This window comes from Penicillium citrinum, assembly GCF_028827155.1.
Source record: "Penicillium citrinum strain IBT 23319 chromosome Unknown utg000010l:1.0-1229701.0:1.0-1230130.0, whole genome shotgun sequence".
Classification (NCBI taxonomy): domain Eukaryota; kingdom Fungi; phylum Ascomycota; class Eurotiomycetes; order Eurotiales; family Aspergillaceae; genus Penicillium; species Penicillium citrinum.
The window spans coordinates 463,143-488,201 of NW_026622695.1; the positions used below are offsets into that span (position 1 = coordinate 463,143).

At 46.3% G+C, this 25,059-nt stretch overlaps 10 protein-coding genes across 10 annotated transcripts; 3 read left to right on the plus strand and 7 right to left on the minus strand.

Moving 5' to 3' along the window:
* Positions 1–169: 169 nt before the first annotated feature.
* N7469_011229 (uncharacterized protein) lies at positions 170–1,669 on the plus strand (the record flags this gene model as incomplete). Its single annotated transcript, XM_056650134.1, has 2 exons — positions 170–283; positions 335–1,669. The coding sequence occupies 2 exons, from the start codon at positions 170–172 to the stop codon at positions 1,667–1,669; spliced, it is 1,449 nt and encodes a 482-aa protein (XP_056495198.1).
* Positions 1,670–1,799: 130 nt separating this feature from the next.
* Positions 1,800–3,073, minus strand: N7469_011230 (NADP-dependent oxidoreductase; the record flags this gene model as incomplete). The annotated part of the gene is made up of 4 exons (XM_056650135.1): positions 1,800–2,278; positions 2,355–2,486; positions 2,555–2,841; positions 2,898–3,073. 4 exons carry the CDS (start codon positions 3,071–3,073, stop codon positions 1,800–1,802), a joined length of 1,074 nt encoding a protein of 357 aa, XP_056495199.1.
* Positions 3,074–3,671: 598 nt separating this feature from the next.
* Positions 3,672–5,661, minus strand: N7469_011231 (putative DNA 3'-phosphatase Tpp1; the record flags this gene model as incomplete). Its single annotated transcript, XM_056650136.1, has 9 exons — positions 3,672–3,836; positions 3,951–4,096; positions 4,168–4,228; positions 4,282–4,412; positions 4,486–4,610; positions 4,665–4,961; positions 5,029–5,141; positions 5,236–5,393; positions 5,448–5,661. Coding segments are annotated over 9 exons (1,410 nt in total), but the record flags the coding sequence as incomplete, so codon positions are not given.
* A 309-nt stretch (positions 5,662–5,970) lies between these two features.
* Positions 5,971–6,911, minus strand: N7469_011232 (mediator of RNA polymerase II transcription subunit 18; the record flags this gene model as incomplete). The annotated part of the gene is made up of 2 exons (XM_056650137.1): positions 5,971–6,292; positions 6,382–6,911. 2 exons carry the CDS (start codon positions 6,909–6,911, stop codon positions 5,971–5,973), a joined length of 852 nt encoding a protein of 283 aa, XP_056495201.1.
* Positions 6,912–8,080: 1,169 nt separating this feature from the next.
* On the plus strand, positions 8,081–8,559 carry N7469_011233 (alpha-ketoglutarate dehydrogenase subunit KGD4; the record flags this gene model as incomplete). The annotated part of the gene is made up of 2 exons (XM_056650138.1): positions 8,081–8,156; positions 8,276–8,559. The coding sequence occupies 2 exons, from the start codon at positions 8,081–8,083 to the stop codon at positions 8,557–8,559; spliced, it is 360 nt and encodes a 119-aa protein (XP_056495202.1).
* A 1,329-nt stretch (positions 8,560–9,888) lies between these two features.
* On the plus strand, positions 9,889–11,544 carry N7469_011234 (RUS1 family protein; the record flags this gene model as incomplete). Its single annotated transcript, XM_056650139.1, has 6 exons — positions 9,889–9,942; positions 10,098–10,161; positions 10,220–10,560; positions 10,725–10,871; positions 10,901–11,090; positions 11,144–11,544. The coding sequence occupies 6 exons, from the start codon at positions 9,889–9,891 to the stop codon at positions 11,542–11,544; spliced, it is 1,197 nt and encodes a 398-aa protein (XP_056495203.1).
* Positions 11,545–11,925: 381 nt separating this feature from the next.
* Positions 11,926–13,021, minus strand: N7469_011235 (uncharacterized protein; the record flags this gene model as incomplete). The annotated part of the gene is made up of 3 exons (XM_056650140.1): positions 11,926–12,276; positions 12,329–12,844; positions 12,899–13,021. The coding sequence occupies 3 exons, from the start codon at positions 13,019–13,021 to the stop codon at positions 11,926–11,928; spliced, it is 990 nt and encodes a 329-aa protein (XP_056495204.1).
* A 1,066-nt stretch (positions 13,022–14,087) lies between these two features.
* Positions 14,088–14,867, minus strand: N7469_011236 (uncharacterized protein; the record flags this gene model as incomplete). The annotated part of the gene is given in 3 exon segments (XM_056650141.1): positions 14,088–14,312; positions 14,324–14,809; positions 14,856–14,867. 3 exon segments carry the CDS (start codon positions 14,865–14,867, stop codon positions 14,088–14,090), a joined length of 723 nt encoding a protein of 240 aa, XP_056495205.1.
* A 2,494-nt stretch (positions 14,868–17,361) lies between these two features.
* N7469_011237 (regulator of G-protein signaling domain-containing protein) lies at positions 17,362–18,697 on the minus strand (the record flags this gene model as incomplete). The annotated part of the gene is made up of 2 exons (XM_056650142.1): positions 17,362–17,566; positions 17,613–18,697. 2 exons carry the CDS (start codon positions 18,695–18,697, stop codon positions 17,362–17,364), a joined length of 1,290 nt encoding a protein of 429 aa, XP_056495206.1.
* Positions 18,698–23,916: 5,219 nt separating this feature from the next.
* Positions 23,917–24,532, minus strand: N7469_011238 (putative arsenate reductase (Arc2); the record flags this gene model as incomplete). The annotated part of the gene is made up of 3 exons (XM_056650143.1): positions 23,917–24,095; positions 24,175–24,289; positions 24,368–24,532. 3 exons carry the CDS (start codon positions 24,530–24,532, stop codon positions 23,917–23,919), a joined length of 459 nt encoding a protein of 152 aa, XP_056495207.1.
* Between the last annotated feature and the right edge of the window lie 527 nt (positions 24,533–25,059).

The following is a 25,059-nucleotide window of genomic DNA, read 5'->3' on the forward strand; positions in this document are numbered from 1 at the left end:
TGAACTTGCCGGCCATCGCATTGCCGTTTCACCCTGCCTATGAACCAAAAGCCACTGGCACGGACCTTATTCCATTGAAAGTAATAAGTTAGTTATGCCTTCTCTCGAAAATTCTGAAGAGTCATTAATTTCGGGTCCGCAGCCAAATCCCCCAGTCACGCTCGCGAGTATGGCCATGGAAGCCGAAGCAGATGCACCTATCTCGCTCGGACGAACCATTGCAATCAATGCCTCTCTTACCCGCATCACCGGTATCGGAAATCTTCTCGCTGGACTACTCACTGTATGCATTCCAGTGATCTCAAAAGACTTGCATATACCACCAGGTTTACAGCTCTGGCCAGCCTCCGCATTCGTACTTGCCTGTGATTTCCTACTACTCCCATGCGGTGCGGTCGCTGATATCCTTGGCTGTCGACGATCCTGTTTATTTGGTGGATTACTCCAAACCGCAAGTGCACTTGGTGCAGGCCTTGCAATGACCTCAACTCAACTTATCACGTTGCGAGTAACAGGAGGTCTAGCTGCATCTTTCTGGCTTCCTGGAGCTCTCGCTACTGCCGGACATGTCTTTCCCGCAAATAGCAGTCCACGTAGTCGTAGTATTGCATTTGCTGCTATGGGTGGTGGTCAAGCTGTTGGGTTTGGATTGGGGTTGGAGCTGGGAGGTATATTTTCTGATACGGTCGGTTGGCGCTGGGGCTTTTATGCCACGGCTATACTCAATGCTGCTGTTCTTGCTTTGGCAGTATGGGCACTTCCCCGTAATTTAGATGCCGACTTGACGAAGGCATCATTTTCACGTCTTGTGCGTGATATTGACTGGGTCGGTGCATTGATCATTAGCACATGTCTTGCACTTCTTTCATTCGAGTTAGCCGTTGCAACGGGCACGGATGCAGGTCAAAAAATGCGTGAATCTATGAATATCGTCTTTTTATGCACAGCAATGATCCTTCTACCGGTATTTGCACTTTGGATGCGTCGCCAGTCTCGACTTTCACGTCCGACTTTGATTCCAAATGCTTCATGGACCAAATTGCCATTTACATTAGTGTGTATGACTGTCTTTCTTGTCTGGGGTACATTAAATGCCGGCGAACAACTCGCAGCCCTCTATTTCGAAGATATCCTGGGCAAGTCTACCTTGACAGCATCCCTATACTTCCTCCCCGCCCCTATATGCGGTTTATTGATGAACATTGCCATCGGTGCATTTCTTCCGCGCGTACGGCCATCCATTGCCGTTCCAGTCGCCTGTTTTGTGAGCGGGATCGCCCCTTTCTTATTTACCATCCTTTGCAACCTTGACGGACCAGATTATTGGCGAGGTCCCTTTCATGCAATGGCTTTCAATCCCCTGGGTGCGGACCTTATGTCTACAATTGCCATTCTAGTAATGACAGCCGCATTTGCATCCCAGACACAGGCCCTGGCGGGTGGAGTCTTCAGTATGCTATCACAGATTGGAAAGAGTGTTGAGGTTGCTACGTCGGCGTTGATTGCAAGACAGATCACGGCTAGAACGGGGAAACCAGAGACTATGGAGAGTTTGTTACTTGGCTATAAGGCTGGTTGGTGGTACAACTGTTCTTTGGGATTTCTATCGGTGGTTGTGAGTTTTTGGGGTTTGGGGAGTGTGCAGAAGGTGGAGGTAAAGAGATATTAGTTTCAGTAATTTCGAGAGTCGAAATTTTATCTATTATCCATGTAATTTTTTATTATTACAGAAGCTAGCTGTTTCAGAATTAATACTAGTAAATATTGTGACATGCCTTCGAAGACTTCTTGAAACCGCATCATTCAAACACAACCACAGATTTCCCAACACCACCCTTCCCATCAAAAACAACCTGACAAGCATCCCTAATGGCCTGAATATCCCTAAATTCCACTTTCGTCCCAACAACCGTCTTCAACTTCCCATCTTCAACCCACCCCCGAATAGAATCCAGATCAACGGCATTCGGCTCCAAAAAGATAGAAGCGTACTTTACGCCATAACGCGATGCCCGCATCACCCGAATACGATCCATGATATTCAAAGCGATACGTATAGGAAATGGCACAATAGCTTTATCCTGTTTATCCGGTGATCGGCGCATGACACTGGAATTTTGGAGAACGTCGCCTGAAGTGAGTATTGAGACCGTGATAATGGCGCCTTTTTCTCGGACTAGAGATAGGTAATCCATTGCATTCCCTGTAGTGTCGAAGATGAAATCTACAGATTTCGGCGGAATAACGTTCTTCGGATCAGATTTTCTGTAATCAATGACTGGCAGATGTGAGTTTTTGAGGGTTTAAAAAGTGGAAAGAGAAGAAGACTGAGATAATTTAAAACTAATACTTACTCTCATCCACAACCCCCTCGCCTAGAAGTTCTTTGACTTTGGGTACTTTTGCCGTTGAAACTGTAGTAATCACTTTCCCAGCCTTGAAGATATTCTTCGCTAATTGACAAGCGAAAAGACCAGTCCCACCAACTATCATAAAATCAGCATTCAAGCACCAACCAAACCCATTCACTACGTTTTCAGAGGGATAAACTTACGACCAGCAGGTATGAAAACAGTCTTTCCCTCAAGACTCCCCTCATAGCCCCTCAAAGCCTGCAACGCTGTCATACACGCCAATGGAATCGAAGCCGCTTCTGCCATAGATAGACTCTTCGGTCTCATCGCGACAAATTCCTCAGTTGACCGCGCATACTCACTCATAGACCCTCGATGACATTCCGGTAATCGAACAAAGACTTCATCACCGGATTTGAAGCGGGTTACCTGAGACCCAGTCTCAACAACTATACCCGCACAATCATATCCGATTTTATACGGGAAACTATACACGAAATTAGAAAGTGGCCAGGGAAAGGAAACCGGGGATGCAGAACTAACCTATCTTTCAGAACAGCTTTCGTTGCACCTGCGGCCTTCTTGACGTCAATCGGGTTGATACTCGCGGCCTGGACTTTGATAAGAATATCTGTGGGTCGTTCCACGACTAGAGATGGAACTTCGCCCAGTTCATATTGATCTGGCGTTGTATGTTTTGGAATATTAATTGAAAGCATTTTGAATCATTTGCTTGTATGTAATGACCCTCGCTAGTTGATTCGTAATTTATCGAGGGTTGCAGTAGTTTAATAGGCGATGGTTGGAATTTTGCCTCGGAGCTTTCAATTTGCCCGACGGAAACGGAAGAAGAAAGTAATCCAGCCAGAAGTTTGGAGACCCACTTGAACTTGGAATCCGCCACTTAAGCACACCTGGGATAGGCCGAGGTATCTAGTACGAATGGAATTAATGATTATTTGAGAGGTTTTGGTGAATCATGTAGGGTTCATGCTATTGGGAATCGGTATTGGGGTTCGCACTTTATTAATGTGAGGGTTATCAGTCCTGGAGGCCGTCCACCACCATACTATAATACATGACATCTATAACCAAGTTAGACCAGTATAACTCTTGGTAGGCCTATGCACCGTGCATCTTTCTATTTGACCAGGTATAGAATAGTGTACTAGGGACTGCAGTACATCAACGTCTAAGCAATGAACTGAAGATGATCAAATATTCTATTTTATTCCAACAAGATACTGGCAGGTGGCGAATACACCAACTCGCCCGTTCAAGCCAATACCCTAAGCTCATTCGTAATAAAATAAACAATCAAACCCAATACTGGCTCCAAATCTCCTTCGCCGCTTCATCACCAACAAACCGGAATGGAACAGGATGAATATCCTCAAAGCCTTCTTCGAGGGTAGGTTCACGATATCTACGCTTAAAGTCCCCAAACGCAATTCCCGGCAACGAGGTCCGGGATTCGGGATTCTATCGAAAAGTTAGCAGACGTTTCAATCTCTCGGGATTGACTTTCAAATTATGCCGCGTAATGCAATACAAGCTCGTCATTTAAATCGCTTTTTTGGAGGATTATAAACATACCAGGGTCTTATTTGCTGCGCGTACAGCGGCGTTGTGCTTGCATAATTCTGGCGAGGAGAGGAAGTGGATTAGACGGATTGGAATAGAAAGTTCTTTCGCGAGATCTGTCCAATATTTCCTTGTCTCTGGGTCTGCATTCGTGTTGTCTGATGAAAAGGCGTACAAGGGTCAGTCCTCTGTATGATACATTACGCGAGATACTAGTAACAAAACTCACCCACAACAACTGACTTCTTCGCCTCGAGGAATTCCTTGGCAACTTTGAGGCACTTCGGACGCTGGTGGATAAAATTAGTGAAAGCCTCTTCAAACCGTTAACCAACCAACTTACACTCTTGAGAATATCTTGATTCACACGTTCGTAGCCCAATGGTTGAAGGTTCTTCCAGAAATACGATGACTTTCCAGAGCCAGGACTACCGCAGAATAGAACCAATTCAATGGGATGTTTTCGTTCAAATGCTATAATCAAGTTAGTCTATTCTGCGCTCCATGTACCCTGTAGGTATAACCAAATCTAGTAGATTAAACATACGTGATTCCGGCTCAACCTCAAGAAAATCTTTGGGATCAAAAAGTCCCGAAACAGGCTCTGGATCCCTCCCAAGAAAATATTCTTCCGGGGTTTTGAATGGTATACCAACATTTACCGCGAATCCCCTAACAGAGTTAGCCCCAATTAACCCAAACGATCAAATAAGCACCTCAACTCACCGATCTGTCGCGGAGTGATCTCCCGGTCGTCCAGCGGCATCACCCACATATACAGATTTTGCCAAATCAACACCAACAACATCTAAATCAAAGTCCTCTGAAAACTCTTTCCACATCCCGGGGCGAGGTTTGCGATACTCCGTGTCTCCGGTAGCAGCGTATACACTCATGGGAAGATCAAGTTGTGTCATGATAGCAGTTAATTTTTCTTTGAAATTCGAAAGACTCTTTGAATCACCGGCCTTTTCTTTCTTAAGGCTGACTTTCTTTTGATTGGAGAAAAGTACAATTTGGAAACTGTGGTCGTTTCTCAATTAGTCTACTATGATCTCGGATCGTTGAGAAAATTCTTGCAAGGACTTACCCATCAGAGCTCAATTCCTTCACTTTCCCTGGGACTGTCGTATCCCACCATTTCCAGTCTGTTGCAGATTTGGGAAATACATTCCCTGATGCAGTCTTAATGAATGTTGAGTCCTGTTCATAGAAGATAGCTTAGTACAAGTACAACAACCCTTTACCTTTACCTCTAACCAAGATCCGGGTTGCATGATTCTAGCTTAGAACTTACAAGATCAAACGCAGCTATCTTCCTATTTTTCGACGGAAGTGTCGAACTCTTCTCAGGCAAGTATTTTCCAATAACAAGACCCGCCTCCAGAACCCGCCATGTAATTGCCTCGGGTTTTTTCTGTGAAGTAGGCGTGAAAAAAGAAGCGACTGATTTTTCTGCAGGCAAATTAGTTCCGTCACTCCAGATCACGAGCACTGTCCTGCACATACTGTTCACTGTTGATTCAACTCTTCGCCGAAGTGGAGGTGGAGAGATTGCCCGAGTGGGGGAGGCAGTGCGCTTCATTCCCCCTCGACCATTTTGAGGGTCCGGCTGAGAGAAGACGTTTTGAAGGTTGTTGAGATTCTTGGCTTTGGAACGGTGGATTGTGTGGTTGTTGGTGTGGTTGATCTTAGTGTGATTCTCTAAGAAGATTCGACGACGCGCTGGAAAACGCGCTGATTCACGAAGTCACATGGTCAACCGCCCAAAGTGGCATTATTGAATGCCTCAGATTGGTGTGGTTGAACGATACATTCAGTAGATGAAATCTATACTTTTATTCATCGTCACCTATTTCGGGAATAGTTATTTAAATGATACATTTTTATACAGATGCACAGTAGTATACCACGGGTATGATTTTCATTTCTATGTCAAAGTCGGAGGCTGCCTCTCCCGGGTATCAAATCCATGACAGCTGGCTATGGATGGCAGGACATAGATACAGAGCAAACCATGTGTAAAATACTACTATTTAGCCCTGGTATCCAGCGATAGACGATCAGCCATTTCCAGACGAACCGCCGATTTGAGTTGCTCTCGAAGGCCAAATAGATGTTGTGACGCAGTCTTCATTGTCTCCTGGTTGCTACCATCCTGGACCGTAATCGATGCCTGCAGGACATAACTTCCACTCTTCTCCAATGGAGACATCTGTTGGAATGCCGGGAGTTGGTGACGAGGTTCTCGCTCCTCGCCCGGGGAGTTTGGGTAATGTAGCACGCGGTGAAGGTAAATGACGATGTCATTGTGGACGAACATATCGCCTTCGACGAGGTACTCGGTTACAAAACTAGATAGATGAAAGAAAAAGCTGGTTAGAATATTCTTCAATCAGATGATAGCATCATTGGTACATCTGGGACAGATCATGCCACTCACCTATAACCCCACGCATTCATGGATGGCACGATATCTCCGTGCGGCAAGGCGGCGCTCGCCATAACCCGGGCCGTGACAGCGGACCGAGTCCCTGCCTCAGGAATATCTCTGAACTCCAATTTCCAAGACTGCTTGTCAAAGTCATACGTTGACGGGGAATTGGCGGTGGCCTCATCCGTACCATCCATTTTGGTATCGGGGTCAGCCGGGGAGGGATTCGCATTACTGCCAGTCGGGGCGTCTGAGGTGACACCAGCATCTGCAAAATCGGAAGGGTGGACGGGACCAACGACCTGAGTGTAGAACATGCCACCATTCAACATCTTATTCACACGCTGCAGGTCCCCCGACTGCAGATCTTGACTGGCGCCGACGCGAGCATTGGCTAGGCCGGGTTTGCGATAGGCTTTGAAGATCAAGCGACGTTCGAGGCAGTGGCGAGGCTGCATCGCAGTCAAGCCTGCCAACTGCTGTAGGAGCTCCTCATGTTGGTGTGTCGGGACCGAGGCGAACAACAACAGCTCATGCATGGTGGAGGAGAGAGTGGGTTGACAGAAGGGCGGGAGAAGCCGGAAGGTGTGTTAGTCAGGGTCCAAGCTTCCACCGTGGCGTTCTTATCTGAGAAAGTATGAGCAAGGGGAATTGCTAAGCAGCAATCGTGCATTGAACTAATTGCACTAATTGCTAGGGTGGATATACTTCAAAAATATAGAATAGTTCATGAATTTTAGTTTGATCTTGACACATGAATATTGGATTCTAACGTATGATTTGCCCTCGGGTGTGCTGAAGAACATATATGGATCACGTGGTCTAGTATCCACCCTAGTCAACCACCATCAGATGCTTCGGTGTTCATATGAAGATGCTAGGATCATGCGAACAACTCGACTATCACCCATGCATAATACACTTTGACTCGGGAATATTCGCAAATAGCAGTACATTGTTGATCAATTTTGTAGTACTCGCAGATTCGCCCTTTATTGAGTAAACAAACTATGTGTAAAGCCCCTCATTAGTTATGGAGAACTAACACATACTAATTCTGTAGTCGATCTTAATAGCGTGGTGTACACAGGTAGAGTAAGTATGGGGTAGACAAAAAAGGAAGGGCGATCCTCCATGAATGGAGAAGCTTCACCGGGGAAGCCAGAAGGGTTAAGATCGGAGTATGTCAGATGCATCGGAAACCATTGAGCGCCAAACAGAAGAGTGGACGGCGTCACGGATTTTCATAGTACATTGTACAGAAACAGTGGGCAGACAAGATGCGGGGGAATTTGGGGAAACTTTCGGAGTTGAGAAAAGGCGGCCGTAGCGAATGAAAATGCGCGGTAGACTCAGTCACGTTCGGAGTTGAAAAATTGTGTGACTTTTCGGGTTGTCTCAAAGGGGAAATCTCCCGGCGAACTCTTCTCTCTCTTATCTTTCCCTTCCCCCTCCTCCTCGCCCTCTTCTCTCTCTCACTCTTCTTTCTTTCATTCACTCTCACAATTGACTACCTCTACAATCACTGACACCACTTATACCACTTTCTATCACTCAATTCCCTCCAGAACAATCGTCGAGTCGCGTCCTGGTCGGTTCGGATACTACCGGACCCGCTGAATTTCGCACAAGCCCCCCCTCGTGAAATTGACCTTCTCTCCTACACACAACTCATACCACATACATACATACACACACCACTATCACAATGCGTGCCACCTTCGCTCTCTGCAGTGCTGCCCGCACCCCTCTGATCCGCTTCGTCGGCAAGCGCTCTGTCCCTAGTACGTTCCTACACCCCGAAGCTCGAGGACTCGAGGAATCCCGCCCCGGACCTACCCGGCCGGAACCTCATCCACTTTACCTACCATCCAGCAACACCAGCTAACTCTCACTGCTACAGAGTCCGTTGACCACACTCCTCGCGTGCACCCCGCTTCTCCCGCTGGAGCTCTCCCCGATTCCTTCGCCGCCTACCGCGCCAAGGCTCAGCAGCACGGTCCTCTCGGTCGCGCTTCTTTCAACAGCGGCATCGGTGGTCAGTCCGGTCACTCTCTGGGTCCAGTTCGTCCCCAGAACGGCGAATTCTTCGACCGTACTGAGCTCCCCGCTCGTTTCGGTCGTCTGTCCTTCAGCGAGGCTGAGATGGAGGCCATTGAGACTGGCGGTGCTAGCATGTACGCGTAAAGATGAGAATTGAAAGAAATTGACGTGTCGTGGAGCTCGGCTGAGCTCGGGTCCGCTTCGGAAATCTGCCGGCACAGATAATACCATGTTCATGACTGACGGACTGCCACGCTTCCCGCGGAAGTTGCGTTAAATGGATACGACGATGCGCTGCTGGTGTCAGTCTCTTCTTCATTTTCTCCTCCTCTATACCTTATGTTTTTGCACGTCAACAACGGCGAGAGATTAGCGATGACGGAACGTGGAAACACAATACTTGAGCACGAACACAGCATGCGATATGATGAAATGCTGAAATCGCTCGAAGTCTACCTCGATCATCCATATTCATCTCTTGCTAACGGTCCGTCGACTGCAAGAAACACCCTCCCATACTATTGTCAATGGGGCGTGTCTTGATACTCTCTTTCATTGGGATCATGTTTTTATTATTCTCCCACGAACCTGGCGCTGGTGGTTGATTTTGGGTGTTTTTTTTTTTCTCTCTTTTTACCATTACCCTTTCAAGCGCAGACTACTTGTTCTCAAAAGCGCGACTTTTCATATAGAACCGGGGGTGGGATTGGTGATTATTATATTCGGCTCTGGGGCACCGGACAATGAAGAACATTCATCAAATACTCGCTTTTCCATTAGATTACTGTAGATGTAGCTATCACATATGTGATATTTGTAATATCTCTGGCGCATTACTGTAAACTTGTGATTGCCAGTGAGATCCCCTCAAATTATCCCCGCACGTGCCTATCAACCCCAAAGTCACGAATTACTTCAGACCGTCCCTGCACCTCAACCATCCTCATTTCTCCGCACTCAATTGAACATGGCCCCTCCAACAGAAGACTCAAAGCTAATCCTGCATGAAACAAATGAAACGGAAAACCACACCGCTGTATTCATCTATTCCGAGCCTTCGGATCAATCTGAACAATCCCTCGCAAGAGTGGATATCTCGGTACGTCAATCATCCTCGGCTTCATCTCCGAAGTCCAACTATTCCCCCGCGGATGGAGAAGCCGAGCAGGCATTGCAAAGCAATCGAAACATACTTTGCTGCATATGATACTCGGGTTTGTCGGGTTCGGCTTCGTGTTCATCCCAATACTTCAGTTGCATTGATTGCATCCGTGCAGATTCAAGGACTATCTGGACACCTGGCCCGGTCATGCAATTATTCTCAATTTCATTTTCCGGGAATTTCATGTCACAATGTAATTGCGGCTAGTTTTATGCTTTCTGCTGCATCTCTACTCGAGGGGGATGAAAGGAGTTCACCGCAGTGCTAACTCAAGTAGCCGACTTTCAAGCCACCGTCTTCATGGTCAAAGGATGGCCTCGTTTCTCTACTCTGCGATGTGTTTCTCCCTTCTGGATTTCCAGATAGTGTAACTGCTGATTATCTTCCGTGAGCTCCTCTTCATCAGTGACACATCTCTCGTCCACTAACTATTCATCAGATATCAAGTGTTTGTTCGTACTAAGCTCACCATGGGCCAACTACACTGATGACCGGCCAATCTAACAGAAATGCCATATAGGACTCCCTTCAAGCTTTCTGCAGCTCAATTGCCGGTCTCCTCTCGTCACGAGCAGTCTTACAAGGTCTGCAATCATACTCAACTGACCACACCACACAACAAACTAAAACAACATAATACAGGCGTCGGTGTTGGAAATGCAGAAGCCTCACCAACAAATGCTCTCCTCCTACATATCCTCCAAGACACATCCGGCCGCATCGCCACCATCCTCTTCGCTCACCGTGTCGGCACAGCACTAGAACCAGAATGCAAAACATACCGTCTCGCCGCAGATGTCTTCAATGACATCGCCATGATAATGGACTGTCTCTCCCCGATGGTTCCAGCCGGTATGATACGCGTAAGTGTTCTCAGTACAGCAGGTATCTTACGAGCCCTCTGTGGCGTGGCTGGCGGAAGTTCCAAAGCAAGTCTCAGCGCTCATTTCGCGAAATGGGGGAATCTAGCTGAACTTAACGCGGTAAGATATACTACTTCTATACATCAATACCAGTTCCTAATGTCTCGTCTACATGCAGAAAGATTCCTCTCAAGAAACTATCATCTCTTTATTTGGTATGCTGGTACGGGTTCCATTTACATTACTCTGCTCTCCACTATAATCACTGTCTCACGAGATAGCAGGTTGGTTCCGTCGTTGTCTCACACATCACCGGCTTCAAAACTACATGGGCAGCATTACTCTTCTTACTAGCCAGTCACCTAAGTCTAAACTATGCCGCAGTCCGTTCCGTCGAAATGACCAGTTTAAACAGACAAAGAGCAAGCATGGTCTTCTCAAGCATAATCGAAAGCGATAGCACCGCCTACACTCACACAGGGAAGAAGGATCCCCTTCAGAAACCCCAACCCAATCCAAATACACCCCTTCAAATCCCAACCCCGGCACAAATATCCTCAAAAGAAAGAATTCTTCAAAAAGGCACACCATTCTTCTGGTCCCCCACTTCATCAAACTCACGCATACCCCTCGGCACAGCAGAAATCGGCGTCTCATTATCATCCTTCTTCGCACATACACATCTCCCAACCCAACACAACAGTACGGAAACAAGAACGAGAACATTTCACACAACCCTCCCCCCTAACGGCACTCATAAAAATCTTCAACAACGAATCATACATCATAAACCTTACCCCATCATCAAACAAAAAATGGCACGCTGCAATTCTCCTCAAACCATCGTCAACCACAAAAACAACTCTAAAAGCATGGTGTCATGCACTGATAACCGCGCGAGCATTATATTGCGGCGAGTTGACTGGGACTTCTCGGATGAGTTTATCATCAGATGTCGTGTTGGGCTATATTTCTGAGGGGTTGGAGAGGTTGAATGAGGGGGGACGATTTGATGGGTATCTTGAGGGTCTTAGGGAGGTGGGATGGGATGTTGATATTGGGGCTTTGGAGGTTAGGGCTGGTAGGAGGGTTTTTGTTGAGTGATTTTGTTCTTTTGGGGGTTTGGTTTGGGTGATTTGGATTGCGTTTTATTTTTTGGATGGAAGAGTTATTATGATTAAGGGTCAAATTCCTTTATTAGGTTGTTGCAAAGTAGGCCTGCTCGTCTATTTCTAGTACTCATAGTCTTGTGTCCTGTATAGACATTGTATTAGGAAGTTCGTATGACGTGTTGATCATCAAATAAAGATACATTTAGAATGGAGACTACTCAAAGAAGCAATACGTAAAGCAACTGAGCAAGATACTATCGTCACGATCCCCGCATTCCTACCGCTCATAAAGGTGTGCACCGAGGGGGTTATAAGTGGTCCACGTGAGACTAGAGCGTACCGAATGTTTCCACCAGTCCGTCTACCGCATCTTTCATTCGCTAGCCATGACTTCTTGTCGATTGTCCTTTCCTTGTGTGTACTCTGACCAACTCGATGGTGCCGAAGGATGAACTTCTATATTCCACCAACCATCCTTGTTTTGAGTGTTCTCTTGTCGAGTATCTCCGTTTCGACTGTCCTCTTGTTGAGTATAAGTTTGTGCAGAATCTCCCGATAGAGAGTTATCTGACAGACTGTATGCTTGTGGAAAGTCTTCTGGTGTTGACAGGCTGTCATTCTCAGAAATGTCCCCTGGCCAGCAGTAACCTTGGTCGTCCGGTATGAACCAAGAATAATAGTAGGAGTATGCGCGTTTGAGTTTACCCTCTGCATAATCCTTGGTCTAGGGTATAGTCAGTCAATGCTATCATGCTAGTCTATCGATGAGAGCTTACCAAGAATTCAATGAACTGGTCCACCAAATCATTCTCTGTTTTAAACCAAGTCTTCTGCCATTCTGAAATATTTCCGTCGTACGTTTGGGCTCTGTCAAAATCCATCCAGAAGATTCTGTTCTGTTCCTTGGAGATCATCATATTCCTTGGCCATGGGTCATGATGAAGAACCTCCACCTTATGCATTTCTGTAAGTATGCGACGCAGTTCCAGCACAAACTGCGGAGAGAAATTGGACAGGCTGATAGATTCGCAGTCCGGAATGTATTCAATGAGAATGGCGTTCGGAGGAGCCTCGTTTCCAGAGATCTCACAGAAGGGCCTCAGAGTTGGATATTTGTTCAGTTCAGGCCAGAGATCAAGATCGATATTTGTGATTGTTCCGTAGAAGTCTGGGATCTCTCGACGCTCGCAGAAACCTGTAGTTTTCAATCGCCGAGACGCAGTAGATTCACAAAGAAAAGGATCTACCGTTTCATCCTTGGGGTCGGCATCAGTAGGCACAAAACCAGGCCACTAAACGTCAATTAGAAAAAATGCTCCCAAATTGTCAAGCAGAGTTGTACATACCACTTTCATTACACTAGTAGTGCCCCGGAAAAGCACCTTGAAGACCACGGAGCACTCCGATTCCTTGAGTTCCTCAAGGAACGTCACATCACCAGGCCCTACTTCAACCGAATCCTGAGCCATGTTCTTTGCTATTTGCCTCATTTGGTTGAGAGGAAACGGTAGCGGCACGGTAACAGATGGTGGGGATGATGAGGATAAGTATCCAATGAGTGTTCAGGGAGGCAATTAAAGCACATAGGAAGGCCCACTTGGCTCGCCTTGATGGGGTTTCCCGGATACACCGCTTTCCTTATTCGCAACATCGTTGACATCCACCCTTCTCGCCATTCAGACCATTGACCATTTCTCTTTCTTGAATAGATGATTATGCATTGAAATTGAACCCTCTCAAGTTTCTATCCAAATTGTCATTTACCTCTTTCTGGATTCTTCCAGACTCTTTGCCTCATCGACTAGATCTTATCATCATTTGGTTTCGCCATTACTGGAACGCACCTTTATGACACATTTACTAATTTTACTTGTAGAATTCGTGGTGAAATCCTTCACGGTAAAGACTTTACCGTAATAATCTTGTAGCATCTCGGCTTGCATTCATTTCTTCTAGCTATGTCATCTATAGTGTACTGCTTGACCTACTAGCTTTTTTCATGCTTAAGCCATGGTTTGGGACGTTTCGCGATGTCTCAACGGCCGCAACCTACAAATGCTCAGACTACAGCACTCCACTGGGCTTAGGATTTAGAGAATACTGTCCAGATAGTACCTGATTTACAGCTTAAACCAGCTAAAGTACGTTAGCAGCAATGTTTAGACTCACCTTGAGTAGGTACTCTCAATCACTAACCCAGGCAGAAGCTAGCCCACGTTAATGATGAGCGCGCATTCATCGGGTGGCCTGCTTCACTTGTTTCCTCGGTCTATGGTACCCAGTAACTGTCCCAATAGTGCAGTATTGTAGTAGAAGCATGCAATCGAGTGGCTTTATCCGCGGTCGTCGGTGGAAGATGCATTGGGTATCCTAGCACTAGTTAGATGTGGTTCATTGTAAGAGTGTAGAATAGATCGATAAAGGTAGAGTAGAGCTCACTGCATTGTGCTTGCAGTAAAAGATAACTTCATAGAATCATAGAATCATAATCATAAGACAAGTAAATCGAGACATGAAGTACGGTGAACCAGAAGACTAAGCTAGTCTCCAACCTTGTTCATCAGCGGCAAGCAGACAGATGTACCATAACGCTAGGAGTATCGTCATTCTAGGATGGTCGGCGGTGCCATGTGCAGTCCATGGCACTGGATGGGAAAGCTCAAGGTTGCCATATCCATCCAACCTTCGCACAGCGACAAGTTCCCTGTCGGTCAGGATGAAGCTGTATCTGGTCTGATGTTGCCGCATGTCAAAGTTGACCTGAGACAAACCTTGGCGAAAGTCGTGATGTGGACGGTCTCGAGAGGATTTTTTATCATACCGGAAGACCATTGTGCAGAAGACTTGATGAGGCCAGGTACGCGGTTGGGTCTAACGGTGTCCGGCATGGCCGCCGAGAAGACAGCGAGGGTTGGCGTGAAGCGTCTTGGCGTGCGTGCCAATGATCCCACGTCGAATTGGACAGTAGTGAGATGAGGATGATCGTTTGGTCCGAAGAAGTTAAAAGCAGTTCTCAATGCCCTAGACAGCTGGTTTGTGACGTAGCAGTGCACACGGGCTCGCATGGCAGCTTGGGAGTTGACTGGACGGGGTGGTGTATGGAGGATCGGCTCGGCTGCAATATGACTGTTTTCGAGCACATTACCGAACTCCAGAGTCACTTGCTCCAGAGAAAAAGCATTCCATACCCCGATTCCATGGATCTGTCCAGCATTGTATTCCGGGTTTCTGGTATTCTCTTGGTGATGAACGATTGACTGGAATGGCATCAAACCCGGTCTACAAGTATGTCAACAAACTCACTTCCTGCTCCATTACGGGTGGGAGGCAGATCTGGTGCAGAGACTTTGAGGGAGCGCACAGGCTTGGAAGAGAGAAGACAGACTTGAAAGAGAGTAGCGAAGGAGAACAGGAACTGGGGAGGGGAAGAGGTTTATATAGGTGGGAAAGATGGGTGTGTGCGGTGAATGCAGTGAGGTGAAAGTGAGAGATGAGGAGGGAGCGATTGCTGTGGCTGGTGCCTGACCCTCAATTGTGAGATTTTCTATTGTACAGTATATGACTGCCTCTGGAAGCCTGATCAAGTGAATTCGTCTTTAAAGATGTGGCATTGACGAGATGACTCATTCTCAGTCTGTAGACGGTGAAGACGAATTAGGTATGGATGAAGCTATATAGACATGTGGGCACCGAAGCCACATATCACCCACCCCCAGATTGTCAACAATGAACAGTCTACAGTGACTAGATACAGTTAAATAAGTACAATGAATGCAGTCACAATACAGAATAATTGATGGAATTTGACTAAAAATCTATAGTGACTTTGTTTATGAACCTGTAAATAGTATTTTAGTATGGCGTTCTATGACTATTCATCCTACGGTGCTTTGTTCAATAATGTCCTTTCTACTATAGTCCGTTTTTCTAGTTACAAGAAAGATTCACAACCATTCACAAATATATTCTTGATTTCTAGTACAAGCTATGATAGCTTCGAGGGCAGTCGATACCCCTTTGAAACAGAGAGCGATCTGCGTAGCCAAGAAAGGTGGGAATCTGTCACTTCACATCCCGCTATACCGTAGTGTTGTTGAGATGTCGAATTGCCGCAAGACCTTGGTCAGGGAGAACGAACCCGCGTCGGGCATGGTGCTGCTTCATGTCGAAGTTTGCTTGTGATAAGGCTTGTTTCATATTCGAGTCTCGGCACAGGGCTCTGCCAAAGATCATTCGTATTCTTGGATGATGGCTTTACATCTTCCGGTACGCGATTTGGTCTCCTATGTACAGTGAGTCTGGGATTGAAGGAAGCGAGATCAGGAACGTACCTTCGACCGATACTTCTTGGGTCTCTACATCATATTTGACTTCTGTCATTGTCTTTTAGACATATCCGAGACTTCCTGGACAGCTGATTTGTCACATCGACATCGATGCCGGTAAAGGCTATGCTAGAGAGATAGGATGATGGGGAAATGTAAACAAACACCCTGTCTCTGGGGCAGACACGAATCTATGCAAAAACTGGGAAGGTCCAAAGCTCAAGGAAAGTGGGGAACTATATCTCCAGGAAGGTGCCATCAAGCCAGACAGAGATAAGGATAACGAACCTCAAGATAAATATTTTCATATACGGACATGAAGAGCAATTACGCAGTAGAGGGACCTGGGTGCTTTAGTCTCTTATTGGGATAGTACTGGTCTATCTGAAAGAACCACGGAACACATAACCCGGAAGAGTGCAGGATGCAGTAGTAGAGAAAATGGTATTTAGTGGCAGTATGTGAGTAGTATTAAAGCATCATGCAGGACAAAAAAGAGGCTTGAACCTTGCTGTTGCAAGTTCTCTATTGGAATCCCAATATAGGGTTGACAGTCGACTTCTGGACGTGGAGAGCGACATCATCAGTACTAGTATATTGGATGACACTAGCTTTTCTCACAATTCGCATAATAATCATACGATCTGGTGGTGGTCATACGTGATTGTGTTCGACTCGAAAACTCAGGTATGCTGGGAAAAAAATAGATGAATCATAGGTATCATACTACTACTGTAAAAGGTCCCGCATTGAACAAATGGCAAAATAACATTGGAGACGCAATGACTTCGAAAATACTTGATTCCAAGTTCTATCTATTTTAGGATCGTAATGTAAGTCCTTTACTGGGTCTACTAGCATCGCAATGACTCGACATGTCTACAAGCCACGAGCCTAGTCTCGTACTAACACGTAAGTATTCTACAAAATAACATTAGCTACTAATATTACAGAGGATAATTGAGAGGGGTATCAAGTCTATTCGTAACTATCGACACAGTCCCGCAGGAACATAGAACCAATGATAAAAAAATGGGGATAACGCCAGACCCTCGACATCAAGTCGATTTCCAAGCCCATATCACCAACAGCATTTTATGCTGTCACGCAAAGGGTGTGTGGTTTGGGGGGGTTGTATCCGGTCTATGTGGTATTGAAGTATTTTCCAGGAGAGATAAAATGAACAAAGAAAAGAAAAAAAATGTCGCTGACAAATGGAACACAAAGTGTTTAAGACAAATAGAGGAAGAGAAAAAAAAACGCCGTGTTCGTATGCAGATGCATCGTGCTCTCATACACCGCCAATAAACGCTAAAAATCAAGCGGGGGTCATTGTGGATGCTTTTCATGCAGTTGTCGAGTATCGTTGAGGTGGGAGTTGTTGTTGTCATGAGTACAAGTGTATATAAACGGAATGTTCAGGGATGAGGTTGTAAGATGGTGAGATGGTGTAAAGGTATATAAGTCGTGAGGGTGAGGATGATTTATTCGTCCAAGCCGAGGATTTTAGGATCAGCACGGGAACCACTGGCGCCGCCGGAGCGCTTCTTGAAGCCCAATTTCATGCCCATCTTTTTCCAAGGGTTCTCGGTACGTAGTTTGGGACTATTGATTGGGAGGTGAGGTTCACTGGCAGGCGGGGTGGTTGGTGGTGTCATTGGTTCCTCGGCTGTAGGACTGGATTGGGGGCTGGAGTCGTCTGTTAGAGACACCGAAACAGACTCGCCGCTCGTACTGAGAAGAGCGCCCGAAGCCCGCTTTCCGAGAGCGTGGACCGCACCAATTGAAAGGTTTGAGCGGCCGCCTGTTGCGGGTAGATCCTTTGTCGAGGATTGGGGGGGAGATTCGCTTGGCTCGAGATCGAACCCGCTTCATGGGATGCTCATCCAGACTTGTGTTGGGCAGGCTGATGGTGTCATCTGGGCTGAAGGGGGGTTCGGATTGAGGAGCCATGGAAGGTGAAGTAGTGTGTGCATTGAGGAAAGGGAGAAAGATAGATTCCTCCATGAGATCGTGGATGCGTTTGACGGCGGAGTCGAGGGTCTCTGGGACCGGAGGGATAACGACATCCTTGTGACGAAGAAGACCGTCTCGCACTTCACTAGAGAGATTGATTTCCCTTGGTGATCCGGGGAAGATATATGCAGATAAGAGACGGTGCCAAAGCATACGGAGATGTTGACTTTCCGGGGTATCCGCAAGTAGGACGGATTGATCAAGTCGCTCGGCGAGGGAGTGGTATGTATCTCGGTAACGCTGGGCCTCGAGGGTGAACTCTAATGTCTCTAAGCAGTGATTCTGCGAGAGATAGGCCATGAAAGCGCTGAGGGTATATGGGGGCGGGGCGGTGTTGGCTAGTACATCGTTCAGAGTCGGGCGCATGGGGCAAAAGGCTCCCGCCGAGACGGCCAGGCTGACCGGTCGGGAGCCGGAAGAGTCCATGTCCTCGTCTGAATCACTGTCGGAAGATGTTGGGGACAGCTCCGGAGTAGTACTGGGGGTGAAGTTCCAGAAGAAAGAGGGAGCCAAGGACTTCTTCTTCAGCATGGCGTAGAGGGAACGGCGGGGTGCCTGGAACCGGGGGCGTTTTGTCACCGGGCCTCCCCTAGATGGACGCTGGTCCAGATTGGTGGTGTTATTGGGAGGGCAGCATGAGCTGAATGGGATGAGGTGTGTGAGGTGTGGGTTGGGGGTGGGAAGGGGAGCGAAGTTGTTGTTGTGGTGAATATGTATAGTGAAATAGTAGAGAGAGTAAAGTAAAATAGAAGAGTGGGAGGAGACCTCGAAATAAAGGGCCACTCCGTCTGGTTCTGGAATCATTCTGGGTCGATCGCCAGTTACAGCCGTATTACTGTGGTGTCATTTGTGTAATTTATCTGCGCCCAAGTGGAGCGATAAAGATGGGGTGATCGCAGAATGTGGCGAGTGGGTCTGTACACTGCAGTACGCAAAATACTGGTATTTTTCACTCTGTTCAGAATTTCAATTTGAAGATGTTGAACATTTTTTTTAATGTATATTGATAAAGTAGAATAACTAGTCGATATGATATTATTACAGAGGTGTTCTGATGATATACTCCTGCACTACATCTACTCTAAATAGGTATTCAACAGTCGTATCTAAGTATCCACCGTTCTGAGTGACACGCTGTGAGACCCGCCCCCCCTTGCGTAGCGCTCGCGTCATGGATTCACCCTGTCGATCCTCTTGGAATTCGGTCAAGCTTTTCTTCCATTCCGTACTCCAAGGAGATAATGGAAGAATCCTAATCTTCCTACTCAATTGCGTCTTATCTTTGTCTATACAGTGCACCTATTGCTTAGATAGAGAGTAGATACTGTATGTACACAATGCTGTACAATCGTAGTGTTGCTCCAGATACGAAGGGTTTTCCACCGTACTCTACCACTGCGCACAGAGTACAGTCCAGTGGCAAAGCAAACTCATTATCTCAGACACGCCTCAATACAATTGAATATATTGACATCTAATATACATCCTTCGTATACACTACTGCTATTCAAAACACCGCGTACTGCACATTCTTTCAGCCATAAGCAGATCAAAGCCACGCAGTGGTAACCTGGCCGGTCGCGGACTTCTAGAATTCTAGAATGACGCTAGAACCCGGTTCCACCGCCCAAAGAGGGAAATGAAAAAAGAAAAAGTGAGGGACCAACCATGGTTCACTGTGCCTTATCTGAATAAATTTGCCAATCAGAATCCACCACAATCTCTCGTGACTCATTAAGTTATTGTCTGTTCAGCACGATCAAGGTACCCGTAGCAGGACCAGAGTGTAAATTGTACTGTATAATGTAAAACTGAAGACTTGACACTGTGCAATGGAATGTAACTCCTTACGGGAGTATGTACGCTTGTCGACCCAATTTCTTGCATGCCACTAGATGATACTACGTGCTAGCCAGGGGTAGGTGGTCTGTTCACATCCCTACTTCTACAGTGGAAGTACTCTTGACATATTCTACAGTAGGATAGTGTACAATGGCCGAAGATATCCGACCCCAGAGATACAACACAAGATTGCAAGGTTCAAGTGTAGTTCCACTCGATCGCCCACGATCGCCACACCCGAAAAAAAGAAAGCAAAGAAAAAAAAAAAAGACAAGGGGGAAAAATAGAAAAAGAAAAAAAAGGTAGTCTCGTGTAGGGAGTGTTAGCGTACCATGGTTTGTGTATCGAAGTCTCCACTGGTGCCTGAACACACTTCAGAGTTTTACTTTTCTTTGCTCCTTCGAGAACTCGCCACTCTTTCTTTGAGTCCCGCCACACAGCGTCCGATAGACGCGCACGTTCATAATGCAGCCAAGATGGGTGGCCGCAGGGATATCGCAGTTTTCTCTCCTAATATTTCCGATTTTTTTTCTATGTAAGCCCTAGGCGTTTCCCCCTGTCGTGTGCTCAGGTACTCCGTATAGTAAACTCCGTCCTTAATGCTGGTCTTTTGTTCGGTCAGAGTTGGCCGAGTCAAACCGAGAGCCAAGACGGACCGATCCACCCAAGGCTGTCCGACTCCGGCAACGGAGGAATTTCAGTGTACAAACAATGTTTTGGAGTGAGGATGATGTGCTTTGGTCCAATATTGGGTTGACATGTGTACTGTGGGTGATTTGTTATTTATTTACAAGTAGTGCTAGGCTATGTACCGGATTAAAAGTAGTGTACATGGTGGAATACAGTCTAACTACGGAGTGTTTAGTTCATATGATTTAGTTACCACTGGCATGGTACTTGATCTGCACAGTTATAAGCTTAAGCAACAGACATGAACTGCTGTAGATAGCTGTGCAATTGAGAGCTTGAATGTTGATAACATTGTGCATATCATCTCTATAGTACTACATTATATAGCATTCGTAGTAGTCATTCGTAGTACCCGGTGGTTAGTATGGATCTTTACTCGTATCTCTTGCTGTACAGGACTATGCAGAATATTACTGCAGATTTGATATACCCCGTTTTGCATACCCCAGCACCACACTAAATACATACCTAGCTGCCAGCTTATACACAAAATACGCAGTACTAACACACTGTATGAACCAGGTTCTTACCCCATTCCTCCTTACATTAGTACTGTCAAACCACCAGCTCCAGCTCTTACAGACAGCTGTTGCAGCGCCGAGAATAAGCCATTCCCTCCAGAGCCAATCCAGCCCCCACACACACACACACACACACACACACACACACACACCTGCAGCCACCCCAATTAGTACAAGACAGCGCCGCTAGTCACAAAAGAGCTCCTTCGCACCTGAACAGCAGAGCCTTTCTAGCGTGCCGCTAGCGTTCACTCATCGCTCCAATCCAACATGCACTCCCATCCTCCCCCCTCCCTCCCAGATCCACCCTCATACAATTCCACAATTCCCCCGAGCACCTCGGACCAGCAAGGATTCCCCACATCGTCTCGCGCATTGATCTCATGCCTTCTTCCTCGTCATGCCTTGACCACTCATCCGCACCACGCCGTGCGTCTAGAACAACCCCACGTCAACCAATCCAGAGAGTTCGCAGTCCACCCCCCTCCCCTCAATCGCCCCCCTTTCCAAGTTATCTCCTGGGGTGCAGGGTGCAGGGTGCATGTAGGACCTCAGCACAAGCCATGGCGCCAGCGGAGAGAAGTGCGATTTTACCATCGTGTGCTAGTGTGCAAGGATCGACTTTCCTTAGTATATACTGTAGGACTCACTCTCCAGAAGTAAGGTTCTACTGTGGAAGCTCGTGTCTCGTGTCCACTGGCCTGATGGGGATTCGACTACTGCACTCCAGACGATATGCCGTGTGCCATGCTGGGGATTAGCGCCATCCAGACAAGGGAAAGGAAAAGGGACTAGGGACGTGCGGTGATGCAGTGAAATTATTGATTGATTGTGTTACACAAAATCAAAACCAGTCCTTCTAGATGTTCGACCCAGTCTCCCCAGCTTATTTCTTTTTTTCCTAATGTGTTTTGTGTACATACGTACTGCAAGTACAGTATGTGTGAAGCACATAGTGCTGCCTACTGTACGTGTTAAGCAAGTTGGGTTCTCGAACTCATCCTGTGTTCCACAACTGCGTAGATCAACCCCTGGAAATCAAAATTATTACACATACAGACATCCTGTATGTAAATAAGTTAGCCAACGTCGTGTAGACCATGACGTGCAGCGGGAATAAATTATTTCCGCGATAACTGATCCTGTATTCTCCAATCAAGATTTGCGCGGTTTAGAAAGCGAATCGCTGGAGAAATTACAGATCGACATACCCCATACCTATTGTACTCCGTACATACACAGTAGTAGTCCACTTCATACCGTGTGCTACACTCCATACAGTAATAAACACCCCACGGCAAAACAAAAAACAAGACCTCAACAAAAAGAATATTGGCACCAATCTTCCCAAGTCCATAATTCTACAATCAGGTCTACTCCATACCAAGTAAACATAACCAGTCTAAACTGCCATCCCGCCCAAACCCAAACCGTTTCCGAGTCGATCAAACAGAAGACGCACGGCAGAAGCCGCAAATGAGGTCATATGCCCCACTATAATCGAAAGAAATCTTGATTTTGGATGGATCACTTTTGTCCCCATCGAACGTCCAGAATGGATCTTCAGAAATTATCAGACTACACTCCGTAGTTTTTGCCCATCCTGTACTCCTTACAAGTCTCCGTACTACTTATGATGTCCTTCTTCCTCATCATGCCCTCCCTTCCCGACACGGGATCTACCCCCACACTACTATCCGTTCTTTTCGAAACTGTTTCCTGTACAGACGACGTACCGGGGAGAAAGACAGAGAACAAGGATCGGGGGGAAAGTGAGTGGAGAACGGGAGAGTGGCAGCCCGAACAAGCCGGAGCGGGCGGTTACTTGAAACATAGGACGCCCTATCTACAGTCACAGTTAGTCTAGACCCGTTAATCGGAGTACTATGTATGAATGATCATACAGTAAAATCAACAATGAGAGCCGATTTTGCATTCTAGTATACGGATATATTGTACGTACTCTCTATTCAATGATCTATTTCTACAGGAACCGCAAAATGTACAGCAATGCGTAAATAATGACTACAATACGGAGTACACATCGTACTCCGAGTCTAACTAATATATGAACAGCCACTCAATTCTGCAGCCTCAGATCACCCCACCCCACCCAAACTCAGCCAAAAGTATGCGAGCGCGATGAGCCGACTCTCCTCGATCATTACGACAAGGTTCAAGTTCTCGTCCATGTAACACCGATTCGTCGAACGAACCTTGAAGAAAGACATGTAACCATGGATCATGGAAGATCTGCGTACTAGTACAGTAGCAAAAGCACTAGTAACCACGATACATGCACTTTTAGTCTGACTTGGACACTGATTCTGTCTCTACAACGAATGTATCTCGCCAAGCACCGTAGGCGTGGAGCTTGCTAAGCTAATTTCTCGGCGAGATGGGTACCGTGCGGGCAGCAACACTGAATTTAGGCTAGAGCATCCTTCGGAGTTGTAGTTCGATGTCCGTTGTTTCGTCGGTCGATGTTCGTAGCGTGGCTATTGGTCTATTGTTGTGTTGCAGTGGCGCATTCCGTCGTCTTGGTGGATGCTTAGACTTGACTGGGTGTATATGCGCCCTTGGCTTGACCCCTTCTTCTACTGTAAGCGCTGACGATTGAAGTTCGAGTTTCATGTTGAACCCGGAGGTCGAGGTATTATTGTTTTGATCGTCAGTGGTAGGAGTGTGTCTATTTGTGGCATTCCATTTTTGGAACTTCAAAAGGAGTCTTCAATTTGAAGTTGGCGCTAAATTTGGGTATTTCGTGCAGATTTCAGCGTTTTTTTTTTTATGTACTTACTAGCAACGACATGCAATACTTAATCACAAATATAGAGGAAATCGTCATATGTAATCTAATTTAATCTGTGTAGGGCTTACAATTTCCTAGTATATTGAACTTGCTTGTAGTATCCCCGACATGTGTGCAATTGCTGCTTATACGTCGCTGTACTCAATTACATTTCTAGTTTACTTCTTCCATACACTCTCATCAAACTCATCCATCCATGCGATATACTCCGATCCAGCCGCAGCCCACCCCTTAATCCCACCTTCAAGAATAAAACTCTTAATTGAAGCATCTTGCTTCTCCTTCAAATAATCAGCAAACCATCCAGCAACGCGCGTACCCCGACCTCCACAAGAACCTAGCAAAAAATTCATCAGATCAGCCTACAGTATACTTAACCAAGTAAATCAACCTCTCATCTCAAAGCAACAACATACCACAATAGAAAACAACATCCTTCACACCACTACTCGACAACAAAGCATAAAATGCCGATAACGTCGTATAAAAACTTTGAGCAGGAAGATTCAACGAACCCCGAATCGTACCACCCTGAATATAAACATATCAATGAAACTCGCTCCCAATACATTGAAAGGGTATTGTTCTTCTCCACACTGGTAAACTTACCCTAAAATCATCACGACGCACATCAACCAACACAAAATCCTTCCCATTCACCCTGGCCCCCTCAAGCCATTGCAGAACCTCTTGGCGGGGTAAAGCAGCTGCCTGGGACGTTGGAGTGGGGTAAGCTGCATGCCACGGCTGGGATGAATCGACCGAGGCAGCCATTACAGTAACGAAGTTGATCAGAATCCGGAAATGGTAAATGGGGATACACGAATCTAGGAATGCGATGATTGTCAAGTTGGGAATGGAATGGAAATTGCTACTTATCCGTTAGTGTCAGTGTCAGGATGAACATCATACATTGCGCTAGGAAGTGGAATGTAGTCGTATGTAGGGCGCCGTTGAATTGTCACGATATGATTGGTTACCTATATTGACAGTAACTGGGATGTATATTCCTTTTTTGTCGTGCTCAGCCCGGTTGAGTGTCCCAAGGTTCACATGGCGTGTGATTGACAAGCCACCCTACATTTGATTGGGTTGATCATACAACTTGGAGCAATGGTCCGTATGAACTCCATAGTAAGCTTCGATTTGTAATGCTCGCTGCGGGGGTCTGACAGAGTTTCGATTGCATTATCAATGTCTGAAAGATGGTAATTCCATGAACCACTAGTAAACGTCCGTCTTTTTGCATTACAGCAGAAGTTATCTCAAAGTTTCATGGGACATGGCTATAAACTGAATGG